This window comes from Phyllostomus discolor, chromosome 8 (genome assembly GCF_004126475.2).
Source record: "Phyllostomus discolor isolate MPI-MPIP mPhyDis1 chromosome 8, mPhyDis1.pri.v3, whole genome shotgun sequence".
Taxonomy (NCBI): domain Eukaryota; kingdom Metazoa; phylum Chordata; class Mammalia; order Chiroptera; family Phyllostomidae; genus Phyllostomus; species Phyllostomus discolor.
In genome coordinates, this window is record NC_040910.2 from 80,721,828 (window position 1) to 80,738,576 (window position 16,749).

General features: G+C 36.1%; 2 protein-coding genes across 10 annotated transcripts in view; one reads left to right on the forward strand and one right to left on the reverse strand.

Annotated features, from left to right (window-relative positions):
- The window catches only part of NF1 (neurofibromin 1), a 226,277-nt gene that overhangs the window by 142,417 nt on the left and 67,111 nt on the right, over nucleotides 1-16,749 (forward strand). The gene's annotated exons all lie outside the window — the stretch shown is intronic.
- On the reverse strand, nucleotides 10,397-15,404 carry OMG (oligodendrocyte myelin glycoprotein). Its single transcript, XM_028519447.2, has 2 exons — nucleotides 14,358-15,404; nucleotides 10,397-13,526 (listed from the first exon to the last, which is right to left on the reverse strand). The coding sequence occupies exons 1-2, from the start codon at nucleotides 14,358-14,360 to the stop codon at nucleotides 12,198-12,200; spliced, it is 1,332 nt and encodes a 443-aa protein (XP_028375248.1). The 5' UTR covers nucleotides 14,361-15,404; the 3' UTR covers nucleotides 10,397-12,197.

Here is a 16,749-nt window from a genome sequence, read left to right on the forward strand (position 1 = left end):
ATATATACATTATGAATTTCTTCACTGGACTGACTAGAAAAATAGACACTGCTTGCCAGCTGTGATTATTGTGAGTTAAAACCAAGTAAGCATATTGGAGATAGATAATCTGTGTCCCCCCTGCAACACATCTTGTTTATAAGTTCACAGGGTGGTTTCTGGCCGTGGCCATTTTGAAGTAGGAATATAGCATTTTGGGAGTTTAATTTCTAGTAAATAAAATAACCTATTAGAAAAGGTTAAACTTTATTAATATAAAACTAACTTAATAATAAAAGGATTGTGTATGGCAGTGATACTTTCATACTGAGTTTAAAAAGATTGTTTGAATACATTAAACTACCATTACAGAATTTGAATAGATTCTTTAAAGAAAATTTGTCTTTTGATCGCTTCTTTTCCTTGATAATTAGCGTACAGGGAAGTTGGGTTGTACTATGCTAACGTTTCATCACTTGGGCCACCACTTTTTAAAAATTGTAGGTTGTGAACAATGGCATTGACATACAAGGAAATCGCTACATAAATAGCAAAAGTACAAGTCTGTACATGTTCCTCACTTGTTTTACTTTGCCATGATGTTTTTTTCCACCTGAATGAATAGAACCAGTGCTAGCAAAATTCTGTTTATACGGTACATACACAGAACCTTACTTACATGGCAGTTAGCTTAATCATTCCTAAAAAGTAACGTGAAAAGCCTCTTAGCAACCAGAGTAGATATTATAAATCAGAGTACTAAGATAATGCACAGACAACTCTTTATTGGTACTTACACATGTCAATCTCAACTTACTTAAAATTCGACATTTTCCCTTTCTTATTCTGCTATATTCTAATCTTTTTCTCAGGTAGTTGCCATCATGACCTAGCCAAATGGCTCTCCAGCCTTGGGTTTCTCATTATCTTTTTCTTACTGATTTTTAAGTTGCACAGGCCTCTTGATAATAAATAAAATTTAAAGTTCTGAACTCTCCAGCACTCAAATGCTCCCAAACAAAGATCATTCGCCATTATTCAGATCTTGACATACCTTCCACCTCCGTATCTTTGTGCAGTTTTCCTTGCCTGCCCCAAGTACTTCTTCCTCATTCAAAATTCTGTTCCTCCTTCAGGGTCTAACTCAGAGGCTGTACCTTTGATATGAGCCTTCCCTGTTTCTGTTTTTCACATCAGTCATTTTAAGACTTTAACTTAAAATGAAACTTAAACCTTTCTCAGAAAACCAGTAAACAAAAGATAATGGTAAAAAAAGAAACATAGAACTAATAAATGCTTATTTCCTATCATATAGGTACCACACTTCAAAATACCACTGGCCTATAAGATAAAGTCTTTATCTTTAGCATCTTATAAAGTCTCTTTATAATCCATTATGCCAGGAGTATCAAACTTGTTTCACTGGGGACCACACCAGCCTCATGGTTGCCTTCAAAGGGCCAAATGTAATTTTAGGACTGTATAAATGTAACTACTCCCTAACAGTTAAGCGAGAACTTGGCACTGCTGCCAGGTAGAAACAACGTGCAGGGCTGGATAAAATAAGATGGAGGGCTGGATTCAGCCTGCGGGCCTTGTGTTTGCTGCCTGTGCATTATGCCATTCATGTTAGTTGCAAGATTGCTGAACTGTAGCAGAAGATTGAAAGTCATTTTGGTAAGAGGCTAGATACTGGCCTTATTTCGGAAATATGATAATGCTACCAGCATTGATATTGTTCCAAGTAAGCCTTATATGATTTCTGGGCTGTTCTCAGAAAAGTGTATTCATGATACATCGCTAAGGGTAGCATCAGGGCAGTCGTCAAGAAGACGACTGGCAACTGTCAATCAAGTCGTCTTAGCAACTGGCAAGGCCACAAAGTGCCTGGAAAGCTCAGAATGCCAAATGAACATTCTGTACATTGCCTCCACTAAAACCACTTCTCTCAAAAGTTTAATAGCACTGGCTGGTGTGGCTCAGTGGATTGAGTGCTGGCCTGTGAACCAAAGGTCACAGGTTCGATTCCCAGTCAGGGCACATGCCTGGGTTGAAAGCCAGGTCCCCACTTTGGGGGTATGTGAGAGGCAACTTCACATTGATGTTTCTCTCCATCTCTCTGCCTCCTCCCTTCCCCTCTCTCTAAAGGAAAATAAATAAAATGTTTAAATAAAATAAAATAAAGTTATTTTTAAGAGTTTAATAAAAAGAGACTAGTCATCACAGTATGTAGAACATTTTAGAAGGATGCGCCAGACTTTATATTATATGCCTTACCTTTGTTTTAGCAGCATTGACCGTCTTACCATTGCCCTACTCTGCCATTCCTTGGCATCTTGGCGTGCCTTATGCTTTTGCATAAGCTTATCAGCTTTGGAGGACCTTCCTTTAGCATAGGGCAAACTCCTGCTTTTGATTCAAGACCCATCTTAGTAACCTCACTCCGACTCCTCTAGGCAAGCTAAATTAAAAAAATAAAATAAAAAAATAACAGCTTTCCCTGACTGATGTGGCCCAGTGAATTGAGCACTAGCCTGCGAACCAAAGGGTTGCTGGTTCAGTTCCCAGTCAGGGCATGTGCCTGGGTTGTGGACTAGGTCCCCAGTCCCCAGTATGGGGCACATGAGAGACACCTACACATTGATGTTTCTCTCCCTCTCTTTCTCCCTACTTTCCTTGCTCTAAAAATAAATAAATAAAATCTTAAAAAATATAACAGCTTTATTTAGATATAATTCACATATTTTGAAATTTACCCTTTTAAAATATACAGTTAAGTGATTTTTAGTATATTCACAAAGTTGTGCAATCATCTCCACTATAATTTTAAACTTTTCATTACCCCAGAAAGAAACCCAATCCCCATTAGCAGTGATTCCCCATTACTCATTCCCCTAGACTCTGGCAACTGCTAGTCCACTTTTGTCTCTGTGGATTCGCCTCTTCTGGACATCTCATACAAATGGAGTAGTACGATATGTGCTCTCGTATGAGTGGCTTCTTGTACTGTACATGTTTTCAAGGTTTACTGGCATTATAGCATCAGTACTTTATTCCTTTTTATAGCCAAATAATATTCCGCTGTATAGGTTAATCACATTTTTTATCTATCTGTTTTTGATGGATATTGTTTCCATTTTAGGGTATTATGAATAATGCTTCAAGTTTTTGTGTGAAGATAATATTCTTTATGTGCTTAGGTATATATATCTGGGGAGCAGAATTGCTGGGTCATAGCGTGATGCTTAACATTTTCAGGAACTGCCAGCCTGTGTTTGAAAGCTGCTTTGTCATTTTACACTCCCTCTAGCTGTATATGAGAGTTCTAATTTCTCTGCATCCCCACCCAGCACTTGTTCTTATCTGTCTTTTTAGGCAAATTTTGGTAAATGCCCATGTTAGAATATAATCTTTCTTTTTTTAATTGAGATATAATTGACATATAACATTATATTAGTTTCAGGTGTACAACATGATTCAGTATGTGTATATGTTGCAAAATGATCACCAGAAGAGTCTCGTTAACATCTATCACTTCACAGAACTTTTTTCTTACGATGAAAACTTTAAAGATTTGCTCTCTTAGCAACTTTTGAATATATAGTACAGCATAATTAACTATAGTCACCTTACTGTACATTATGTCCCCAGGACTTACTTATTTTAAAACTAGAAGTTCATACCCTTTGGTCACCTGTACTCATTATTTCCAGCCTTGCCATCCCGGTTGTCCCTCTGGGCAGCCACCAGTCTGTTGTCTGTATCGATGAGTTCTGTTTTCTGGTTTTTGGGTTTGTTTGTTTTTTGTTTTTTTGATTCCACTGTAAGTGAAATCATATAGTATTTGTCTTTCTCTGATTATCTTATTTCACTTAGCATAATGCCTTCAGGTCCATCCATATTGTTGCAGATGTCAGGATTTTTTGTGTTTCTTTTTATGTCTGAATAATACTCCACTGGAATCATATACCACATTTTCTTTATTCATTCACCTATCGATGGACTCAGATTGTTTCTATGTCTTGGCTATTTGGGGATACGTGGAATATGATTTTTTGTTCACCTATTGGACTTTTAGCTCCTAGGTCTTAGATGTCTTTGTGTGGATACATAGAAAATCTAGCACAGTAGGTGACATTTCATAGAACACTAATAAGTGAGCCTAGCTCTTTATTATATATATGTAATAATTTAATGATAGTATTAAAACTAATTATCAATTTTAATTACATGCACAATTGTAGTTTGAAGGAAGATTTGATTTAAGAGTGTGATTAGAATTGAAGTTCTGAATTGAGTCAAAAGATTTCTTGAGCAACTTCATTTTCTGTGATGTTTGATTTGTAGGAGTGTCGTGGCTTTGGGTGTTAGTGCAACAAGGGTTCACATTACTCATCGAAGGTGACTGAATAATTGATACACACTGAATAATCTGTGTTTCTGACTTGACTTGTACTTCCAAAAGCCATGGCAAGTGGCTGCGGTCCATATACTACTACGCAGAAACAGTTGTTTTGCATCAACTGTGGTTCACCTCTTTGAGTAGATAAGTATGCAATCCTTAAAAAGAACCTTGAGATGTACTTGCAAGGTTCGATTACATAAAACAATGTGGAGAGATTTTAAAACAAGCATCTAAGATTAAATACAGCCAAGTGAATATCATCGCCTTCTGAAGAGTCGCTGTTAGAGATGATGTACATACTTCAAATACTGCCGCCTTTGAGCACATTTTAGGGAAATACATTTTTGGAAGCTATTGTCAAATGAAGCATGTTGTTTTTTTTAATGTGATAGGAAAAACGTTATACTTGAAAATTTTTGACAAAGCAAATGTCAAGTTTAGTAATACTATTTTTTTGTTGCTTAAAATGAGTCTTTTTCTTATGTGAGTTCTAAATTGGCCCTTAGTCTGAAAAGGAGGAGTCCCAAAGATGTTTTCAGTAATGACATGTTCGTTGGAATAAGAGCTAATAATGACTCAAACTGCTTTGAAGAAACATACAGAAATTTAGGTGTATCACATGGGACACATATGTTTATAGTCAGTCAACTCATAATTAATATATGAAGATGTTGTTTTACTAGTTTCAGGTGACTTCTTGATCCTTCAGTTAATTTTAATATGTCTTAAAGACCCCTGAGCTTTTACAGGATGCCTCTAAGTTCATATTTAATGTCTTACCACCTATACAGCTTTTTAAAAATTTTAGTGTCAGGGCAAGAGATTCATAATACCTCACCCAAATATACTTCGTTAAATCAAGAAAGAGTTTTTGGTAAATCATAGTAGAAAAGCAGTACTGTGAGGAAATATTGGAGCCTGTAAATAGATGAAATTATTTTTAAACATTTATGTGCTCTCTTTAATTATTCGTCATCGGGATAAGGAAATACAGCAGCTGAGCTGCTGACGTCTGAGCCAAAAAACTGGTAAATGGATGTGATGTGGCTGTGTGCCGGTTACTCCTAAACTGTGCGGCGTCTCAGATGCAGCAGTGGTCGCTGAGGCTTTGGTTGGCAAACAGAAGCCTTCCTGGTGGTTATTGTGGTGTGTGGCATCCTTGCTTCCCCTTACTGATGCTTTGTTTTTTCCTTTCTCAATGAAAAGCCATTATACCTTAGTTTATTTTCTGTTGAGGCAAGCACTTGTCAGGCCTTTGAACTCCTGCAGCCTCCACGGTGTTCGTTTGTTTGTTTGAACTGTGACTATGGGCAACAAAATAATACAAAGATAAAAACTGCATTTCCTGGTATTGAGTATACCAGGAAATTTATTTGATACTTGGTTGTGCGATACCTTTGTGAAATACTCAGATATCTAATTTTTTAGTGATAAATTATATTTACCATAGGATAAATAAATAACAAACCTTGTAAACTAGCTATTTGAAGGGTAACTGAAGAGGGTAGATACTTGGGAATTATGTACCAAGTATGGTACACAAGTATATACCAGTTTGGGTTCAGTCATTTCTATTTCTGACCTTGTTAATACCTTACTAAGAAGCTCTTAAACAGGGGATAGCAGTAATCTTTAAAATTTTTATGTAGCACCTAGACAGTGCTTTAATATACATGATTTAATCTATTCTTTAAAATGCCCATATAGAATACATGTTCTTAACTGTGTAGATTTTTACCCGAGGACCATTAATTACTTGCCAAAGGCACTAATGCAGGTGATAAAAGCTTATCTCATGCTCTTTCTATTAAATCATAATGTGCTTTAAAGACACACAGAATTACATAGTTTTGCTGTTTTTATTGTGTGTGTGTTTAATTTCTGTGCTTTGAGCTTATTAATCATTTCCAACAAATTCAGAGTATCAGCCCCAATCTATAGAAGAGATAAATAGGTGTGTTGAGCATATGTCTCAGCTGGTTCCTAAACATCTTGAACAGAGTTGGGGCACTTCTTAAAGTTGAGCTACCGAAAAACCTCACTTTGCACCACACTTTTTCGAAGTGTAAAGCAAACTAACCTGTTTAACACATTATTAACACATAGAAGTGACATTTGTTTCTGTTTCCCTGACTCACTTCCCTTGAGCAAGCTACTTTGACTAAATTGTTCACAGGTGTTAGAATCAGCCTTTCTCTGGAAATTGCTCCAAGGGTAACTCCCCACTGCCCAGAACTAAATTCTTACATGACAAGTACCAGCCTCTTCTGTGATCTCTCTTTTCTCTGGACTGTGAAGCTGTGACTTTGACATGATGGAAGAAACTTCGATTCTAGAATAAGACTTGGAGGTTTGACTTAGTCTGTCGTAAGGAGGTCATAATTAGCATACCAGACACATCTTTGATCGGTATTAGTTCATTTTTTTGTTTATAACATCAGATCAAGATGGTCAGAAACTAAACCCTTAGGAGAAAGTGATATCTAAACTGAAATCAAAGGGATGAGTAAGGGTTTTCCAGGGGGAGAAGAGGAATGGGAGGGAACCGAAGAGGACATGCATCATCTGTGAAAACCTGGTGATGAGAGAGAGCATGTAGATTAGAGGGACAAACAAACTTTTAGTTTGCATTTCACAGTGAGGGAGCAGGAAAATTTTAAGACAATACAATGAAGGGAAGCAAAGCCTGACCCTGAAGTAAGCAATATTACGTGGTTCGCTATACTCCCATATATTTATCAAGAACCATGCTTCCTGTCTTTAAAATACTCTGTTTGTGTCTTTTGCCCACTTATCAATTGGGAATCTAAATGTTTTTCTTTAATTTTTATGAGCTTTTGTTAACAATCTTCTTTATTCTATGAATATTTTTATTAGGATCATTGTTTCAGCATAAAGAAATTTGAGGGTTTTATATAGACCACATCTATTGATGATTTCTCTGTGATTTTTTTTCTTTTTCTAATAAAAGTAGCCACCCAGATATTTATAAATATTTTTAAATCCTCCTGTTGGTTTTAAGACTTCCTTTTTTAATGTTATCTTTTTTAGTTCACTGTGTAGGCATAGCACATGAAGTGAGTGTTAAGTTGAACCATTTTCCAATTTTCCCAGCATTGTTTATTGAATTTTCCCTTCTTCTTTGATTTACGGGTTTTTTTTTTCCTTCTGAAGTTAACACTTTTTGAGAGCTTATGATGTGGCAAGCACTATTGTGTAGTTCTAAGCACTTTACATGTATTAGCTCATTTTTCCTCACAACAACCTTATGAGGAAATGGAGTCCAGAGAGTTCCTGTGTGTACTGTGCTCCAGTTGTGCTGCCATTTCTATGCTGGGTTATCTTCCTTTCTGTTTTCACGCCTCTGCCATTCTGTCTTAACATTTACAGTGATATGTTCCCCTCTCAAGAAAGGTGCTTTACTATTTCTTCCTGTTTCTACTCTTGCCTGCTTATTTTTTTTTTTGTATGAACTTACCAGTTTAATACTATGTTCCAAAAAGAATCTGATTAGAATGTTTGTAAGAATTAGCTTAACCCATATTATACTGGGCATCATCACATCTTTACAATATCAGTAGAGGTGTATCTCCTGCACTTACTAGCCTTGGTGCCTGGTGTGTTCCAGATGCTAAATAAATATTCATTTAGGGAAAGAGTAAATAAATGGAGAGACCTTTGTTTATCACTTCTATCAAGTTTATACCTCTCATTAATGTTTTTTACCTTTTCCTCATTTGGTCCTATTCATTTCATGTGAATATTATTTGTTGGCATTGTTAATTTTGGTGTACTGTTATTGTTATGAATGGTGTCTTTCCCCTGCAATTTTCTAATTACTTGTTGCTAGCATATGAGAAAATTTTTACTGGTTCCATGTTTATTTTGATATTTATTTCATGTTATACTTCTGAAGGCATTCTTGAGGAATTCTTTAGATGGACAGTTATATCACCTGTTAATAATAGCCATTTTGTTTTTTACTTTCCTGTAATTTTATCTGCTGTTCCTGTTTTTGTGTTCTGAAATTTCCCAATTAATGTTTTAAAAAAATTGATGATAATGGGTATTGGTGCTTGATCCTGATTTTAATGGAAATACAACGTTTTACTTTTAAGCAAAGTGTTTGTAAATACATGGTACCATACCTTACCTAGATCTTAAAATGTGCTTCAAAAAGAGCCCTGGCCGGGGGGCTTGGCTGGTTCAGGTTTTGTCCTGCACCCCAAAAGGTTGCAGGTTCTGTCCCCTGTCAGGCACATATGGGAGGCATCCAATTGGTTTGTTTCTCCCATCAATGTTTCTCTCTCTCTCTCAAATCATATTCTTGGGTGAGGATTTTAAAAAATATTTGAAACAATGACTTAAAAAGAAATAATCTTACAAAAGATTTTAGGTTGACTTCTGTTTGACACTTTCGGTGTTAAAGGAGTTTGCTTATTGCTTCTGAGCATTGTTATGGAAGGTTATTGAATAGCACATATTTGTGACCCTTTCAGTCAGCTACAGAAGACATCCCATTCCACTGTGATATATGAGCATTTGTCTGGCTTTCATCTGGGTCCCCGTTCCATTAGTATCTCAACCTGGATTCTAGAGGGTAGAGGAACAGGGCTGAAGCAAATACACCCTTTCATTCCTTTGGGTATAGATAGAGTGTTTGAGTGTTCTCTGGGCTTGGACATACACCAGTAATAACAGCAGCAACATTACATGATTATGCCATTTAATCCTCAGAATAAAACCACTATGAATAAGTAAGTCTTGCTAGCCCATATTATAGACAAGAGATCTGTGATGTAGAGCATCATAGATCAGTGGTAACTGGTCCAGAGTTATACAGCTGAGAAGTGGCAGAGGCAGGATTTAGGCCTAGAACCTTTGACACCAGCGCAGTCTTCACTGCTGCTTCATCCCTTACTGCATTTGCTTTTGTGTTTATGTTCTTATTTGAATCCACTTGACTGGTGAGGAACAGGTTACTTGGAAAACAGAAGTCTTAGTTAGGGTTGGATGGATGGAGATATATATATATATATATATATATATATATATATATATTAGAAGCTTGAGGGATAGATGCTGAGGACTAATGCATTTAAAAATACTTAAGGAGTTCAGTAATACAGTAGTTCTAGTCTTAGTGGCATATAATGAGCCCACCTCCATTAATAATGCTAAGAATACAATTTCCTTAGAAGGAAGTATTGTTTAATTACTTTAAGGCTAGCTAATACTTCCTTCTAAGGACTTATAATTGACATGTGTTGTACTTGTAAATTTAGTGAGTTTTTCATCTGTACTTTGCAGACATGTCAGTAAGATTGGTATAGTCCATAGGTGCTGATAATGCTGTAATCCATAATTTTACTTTCTTGTCACTTTTCCCCATTGTATTTCTAAGACAACATTGAATTTTTGACACATTCAGAATGAAAGACATTACCTCTGAGAAACATTTTGTGAAACTCAGAATATTTTTTAATATGTTTTATTGATTATGCTATTATAGCTGTCCCATTTTCTCCCTTTATTCCCCTCTGCCCTGTACACCCCCTCCCACCCACATTCCCCCACTTTAGTTCATGTCCATGGGTCATACATGTAAGTTCTGTGGCTTCTACATTTCTCCCTATTTTCTACCTACCATCTATGCTACTTATTCTCTGTACCTTTTCCCCCTCTCTCTCCCTCCCACTCCCCTGTTGCTGACGCTCCATGTGATCTCCATTTCTGTGGTTCTGTTCCTGTTCTAGTTGTTTGCTTAGTGCTTTTGTTTTTGTTTTAGGTGTGATTGCTAATAACTCTGAGGTTGCTGTCATTTTACTGTTCATATTTTTTATCTTCTCTTTCTTAGATAAATCCCTTTAACATTTCATATAATAAGGGCTTGGTGATGATGAACTAACTCCTTTAACTTGACCTTATCTGAGAAGCACTTTATCTGCCCTTCGATTCTGAATGAAAGCTTTTCTGGATAGAGTAATCTAGGATCAGCATATGTTTTTTTAAAAACACAATACTAGTGTGAGGTAGAGTAGAAAATAAGCAGTTAGCCTCTATCATCAGTAGTGAAGATAGTAGATCAGTGATTGGGAGGAAGTTAGAATGATTTGCTCCTTTGGAAAAGTAATGCATTTTAAAACCATTGAGCAGATTATTTCAAATAACCCCTTTTCTTCATTGTGAAATTCCCCAATCTAGTGAGCCAGTTAGGTTTGCTGGGGCAGAAAAATGTTCAAGAGCCACTTCACTAGTCAGCATAGGAGAAGAATTGCTTTATTGAAGTTTAACAATAATTTTTCCATAAGCCTGGCATTTAAAAAGAAAAAAGAAGTGCATTAGAAGGCTCTTCTTACCCTTCCCTTCCCTCTCCCCCTCAATAGAAATGTTCCCAAATCTGGAAAGAAGTCTATCTTAATTTTAAAATTTCTTAGGAAGGAGCATAAAATTTTCTTTCTGTATTCTTTTCCCCAACTCTAGGAGTGCTTGAAGTAGGTTCTTCCTTACGTCTCACAAATTAAGCACCTCATTTGTGGCTCACACATTTTGAAACACTGTCCCGCATTTTAATCTAGCCTTGTTTCAGCTCTTCTTTTTCCGACTATTGGCTACTATTTATGTTTTTATCTAATTCATAAGGTGGTTTACTTTTATATTTGAAGAAAATTCTTGATTTTCTTCTAGTTGGGTTCCTAGTGCAGTTTGATTTGGAGTATTAAGATTTGTCTCATGCGCAGACCTAGTCCTGTTGTCTGTTTTGTTGGGTTCATCATCTGGTTGTAGCTCAAAATGAGTCCCATTCTTTTTTCCTTCCTGCTTTTCTTTTCCTTGCCCTCTCTCCCTCAGTATTGCCCATGCTTGTTAGGTCCCCATGATTTTATTCTGAAACTAAATCTCATTTTTAATTGAGGTAAATCAGATTCTAATTTCTCATGTGTAAAAAATAAATTTTTCTCCCCTGCACATAGAAGACTTTTAATTTTGTAAGTATTTAAATTTCCATTAATAAATGATTTGTTAAATATACACTAAAACTGTTCCTTTATATGACTTTAAACCTAAACTTTTTATTGTTTTTAATACCTTCTTAAATGCAAAAAACAAAGCCATTAAACTTTCCTCATTAAAATGCAAAGCCTAGTGTCTTCTAGCTTTTTGAAGAGCTTTTGTCCATTATATAATCTGTAAAGTAGCCAAGAGTTCCTCAGAAGCAGGACATCATCTAGATTTAAAACAATTATGGCTTGTGTATAAAGTAACGACATGGCATAATCATTCATGGGGTGGCAACCACAGCTTTACTCCAGTGGCAAAACCCTTGGATGCCTCCAACATCTCATTTACCATAAAGACTTGACCAAGGCACCCTAGGACAAAAATGGTTAGGTCACTGTAAGCCTCACTGAGTTAGTCGATTAAGTTGGTATGACTGGAAAGCCAAGTGACACCATTATGAGCATAGACCATTTATTTTTTCCCAGATGTTTGACAGTGTAAACATACATAAAATACATATTAAAGTTAAGATGCTTTATATCTTGTGCAATAAATTGAAGCCTTAAAAAGAAAACATTTCATTTAAAAAAAGAAATTCATTAGTTTTACTTAAGACAGTAAAATAGCAGCAAGTACCAAGACATTGTGCACTTCTTTTATTTAAGACAAATTACTTCATTTACATCAGATCAGAAACGTAACACTGGCTTTCTTGAATACTTAATATATTTGAATCACTGGTTAGATGGGGGCATAGTTTCCCAACTGTACATCAGGGAGGAGTTCTTTCATTAGTTGCAGACAATGCAGACCCTCAGGCAGCCAGCACGACCACAGCACCGAACAGTAAGAGAAGCAACGCATTTACTTTCCAAGCACTGGCCGCAGAAGGTAAACGAGTCTTTGCATTTGTGGCGGTCTCTTCCCTCCGTAAGTTAAGGGTTGTGCTTTGTTGAGGCATTTCAGAGAAATTATTTGGCATGCCACTGGTAATACTTAGGGTCATGGGTGTTGGGGATGATTTTTTTGAGCTAGTGAGGCTTGTGTTTGTAACCATTCCATCTTGGAGATGAATAGTTAGAGTTGCAGCTGCTGCTTCATGTGAATCGATCATTTCTGTGGATGTGTCTTCTGCATAGGGCACAAAAGCCTTGTCAGTGCTAGTAAAGGTGGTGTCTTTGCTTAGAGTGGCGCCAAATGTTGTTTCCTTTGTTCGATATTGTTTGGGCATTTTGGTCACTTTGGATTGAGTTACCACACTCAGAGAGTTAATGGTGTCCACTGTTTGCATCCCACTTACAGTGAACAAGCTTGAGGTAAATCCGGAAGGTGTGGGATATATGTTATGTTCCTTCAGAGATGATATTTGGCTAGAACAGGGAGTCCCTATGACGTGGGCTTTTGTTTGCATCATCCACTTCAATAAGTAAGTAATGTTTTGTGTGTGGTCACACGACCACCTGTTATTGTAAAGGGTTATTTCTTGCAGCTGAAAGAGTTGGTCAAAAGCTTCATCTGGGATGAATGTGAACTTGTTGTTGTGCAGGTAAAGATGTGTGAGATGTGTCAGGTTTATTAGTGTTCCTGGAAGGATTTGTGTCAAGGAATTATTAGACAGGTCCACAGTGTGCAATTTGGAGGGCATGTTGGTTGGAACTGTCCAAAGTTTGTTACTACTTAGGTTGAGAACCTCAAGACTTCTTAGTGTATTTTTAATGAGGACAACCTTTTCCAGCATATTCTTAGAAACATCCAGATATTTTAGGTTCCACTGATAAGCAGTATCAGATTTGTCAAGCAGTTTAATGTTGTTGTTAGCAGCAGACATATTCCAGAGGGACCTAGGTAATTGAGCAGGGAGGCTTTCAAGCCTGTTGTTTGAAATGTCCAAGGTCCTCAGATTAGTGTATTGGGTTAACTGGTTATGCAGATCAGTAAAGTGGTTATAAGACAGATTTAAATGGATAATATTCTCTTGCAGTCCAGCTGGTAATGTAGTCAAGTTTCTGCCTGAACAGTCCACATGCCTGTGCCTTTCTGTGCATATACATTGGAGAGGACAAATGCATAAAATACCAGGTGTGAGAAACAGAAGGATGAACAGGCTGGGAGACATTTTCAGTATCTGATATTCCATCAAAGCCTGGAAACAAACAGATATACCCTTCTTTTAATATGCAAATACAATTAGGCATCTGCATGGGTCAGTTAGCATTAGGCAAAATTTTCAATAAACCTCGTTGTTGTTGAGTCCTTTTATAATTGTTCCAGTGATTAAACTAACAAAGCTCCCCTTCATTTATAGTCCAAATGCTTAATCCTTCAACTGGGGCTGTGTGGTAGAGATTCTCTCCCCCTACTCTCTCCTGCATTTTTTCCTTTATTTTCTCTCTTCTTTTAAACAGTCTCTTATTTATCGTCTCAGAGCCTTAATATTATAAAATAGCATTCTCTACAAATAAAGAGTTGGAATCTTAAGCTATTAGTGTTTTTTATATTCTTTTTACTCAGATGGGAAAAATGGCTGTCATGCCTTTTTTTAAATCTCTGCAGTAATGTAATAGTGTGTGGGGGGGGTGAGATTTTATTTAGATATTAAAGCAATACTTTGAAATTCATCTTTGTGTTTTTAGGATAAATATATCCTATCAAAACATTTTAAGGCACTTGCAAAATCCAAACCAACACCATACCTTCAAACCTCACATTTTATAAAGTGATTTTTCTTCTGCATATTTCAGTGCCGATTCTAAAAGAAAACAATGTGTATATTTACAAACTGAATGGATATTGAAGAGAAATTTCTCCACTGACACTGCAGCAAATTTCTGGTGCATGCGTTTGCTATTGAAAATATATTCAATCCTAACGTTCTTTTTCTTTAAAAAAAAAAAAAACACAGAAAGAAAAAGAAGGAAAGAAAAAGGGATAAAATTCCAAGGTCAATCTTTTACTGATTTAAATAACATCTTACCATAGTGTCGTCTTCAGCATCAGCATCAGCATCTCATTTTCTCCGGGGAACTTAAGCTTAAAGGTCGTCTTGTTCTGGAGAGTAGGAACCGCTTCTGGCTGTGGGCTGTGCTTGCCTGCTCAGCTGCATTGTGTTGCTGTGAGCCGAAGCTCTGCAACCACCTGATCAGTACCACATCGGAGGACTGCAGAGCTTTCATTGGTGCTGACTCAAATTTATTGCAAGAAGTGCACTCGCAACAAAATGGACCCAAATTTTTTTTCTAAATTTATGGCTTTAAGCATACCTACACGTGTCAGATGTGCTGTAGGGTGGAATGCCTCACACACAGCAGATCTGGACCTTACTCATCTCTGTGTATTTGTCTGAGCTTATGTTCCACATTTTAACATTTGCTTCGTGAAGAATTGTGGGGAGGTTTTAATGTTTCTCTCTACTCTGCATCTTTTTTACATGTTGAAAAATGTTGAAAGTGAATTTGACCTTCCTCGTGGACAGTTTTCTAAGATATTAGTTTAACTATTTTGAACTCCTACCTTATGTTCTTTTCTAAAAAAATAGTACAGTTATCATGTCACTTTTTAAAATAGCCCAATACAATCTGTTTGATTTCCATGTACTCCCCCAACATGATGGTTATTATGAATAATCAGCTTTTCAAATTTATCAGTCACTTAAATATTATTCTTCCTTTATGGGAGGTAAGAAGTACCTAAATGTGATTATTTTGTCTTTATCTTTCTGATATAAAGGATCATTTGACCCAGGCTACCACAAGCAAGGCTACATTTTTAAATGAGTATCTTATGCTATCTTTTAACTATCAGTTCATGTGGTAAAATAAATGTGTTTTATTTTATGACCTTTGGGGTTAAGGATTCTTTTTCTTTCTGAAACTTTGGCGAGTGAGCATGACTATTATTTTCTTCAGAGACCTCTTTGGTACTATATGAATGACCATCTATTTGATTTTATGTTTTAAAAACAATGGCATCTATTTCAGGTGATTTCTTCAGACTGTTATACATTTTCTCTTATGAGAAAGCAATTTATAAGCCCTGGCTGGCATAGCTCAGTGGATTGAGTGCGGGCTGCGAAGCAAAGTGTCACAGGTTCAATTCCCAGCCAGGGTACATGCCTGGGTTGCAGGCCATAACCCCCCAGCAACCACACATTGATGTTTCTCTCTCTCTCTCTATCTCCCTCCCTTTCCTCTCTAAAAATAAATAAATAAAATCTTAAAAAAAAAAGGCTATTTATACTTTTGAAATTACGTGAAATAATGTAAAAGACAACACTTTGGTCATGAGTTTAAGAAAATGAGAACAGATTTATGATCGCTTCTGCTGTGCTCTTTGGTGGACTGATTGTATAATCTGTTAAAACTTGTCTAATTTCCAGAATAGTCAGTTTACCTTAGAAAAGAAAGCAAATAAAGTTATGGCATGTTCATTACAAATAGTTACCATTAAAAAAACAGTAATTATTAGCATATGACATTTAAGGAAGATCTTTTATACCTAGTTATTAATTCATTTGTGTTTCTCTGAATTACACTTGCCATTATTTTACCCCAATTAGAATTTAAATTTAGTATTAAAACTTGAAGTTTATTTTCTTAGAAAGCAAACTATAATCTAGGAGTCACCTTTTGTATAAAACTAATGTTCCTTGAAAAGTATCTACATTTTTAAAGTCTGCAGTGTTAGAAATTTATTATTGATTAGGTACTTTATTCCCACTTTACTTTGAGGGTTCAGCCTTGGACTCTTAATAAGATTCTTTCTATGGATTTCAGAAACCAGTCATCAATCTTGGGGCTTAGAAGTAATATGTTAAAAATACTCCATTCAGCAATGTTGTTGTGGAAATGGGGAATGTTTTGACATTTAGATTTCTTCTGTTTCAGCTCTTATACATTATTACTCTTCAAGGGATGTGTCTTCAAGGGATGTGATGGAGAGTCAGTTTGCCAAACACTCAAATCTCTTCTTTTAGTTTTAGGAAACTCATGAGGAGGTAGTTATTCAGTTCCATTTTCCTTGCCAGTACTTTTGTTTGAAAGAAAGAACATGTTATTTCATTAACTGATGGGTTCAAATGAATAGGGGTTTAGATTTATTGAGATTAGATTCTGCTACATATAATTTAAAAATTCCAACATAATAGTAGTGGCACTGTTTCTCATTTCTAAGTTTGGGGACATACCAAATTGCTGCTTCTTATTCAAAGATTATTATAAAATTCTCAAAAAGAAAAAAAGAGGAACATTTTAATATGTTTGAATTGTAACAAACTGTCCTTATCTTATGCTTTTAGAAATTCTCGTGAAATAAAATAATAGTATATTACTGTTACTCCAAAACTAATTGTTATCGGCTTAAGTGTTTGT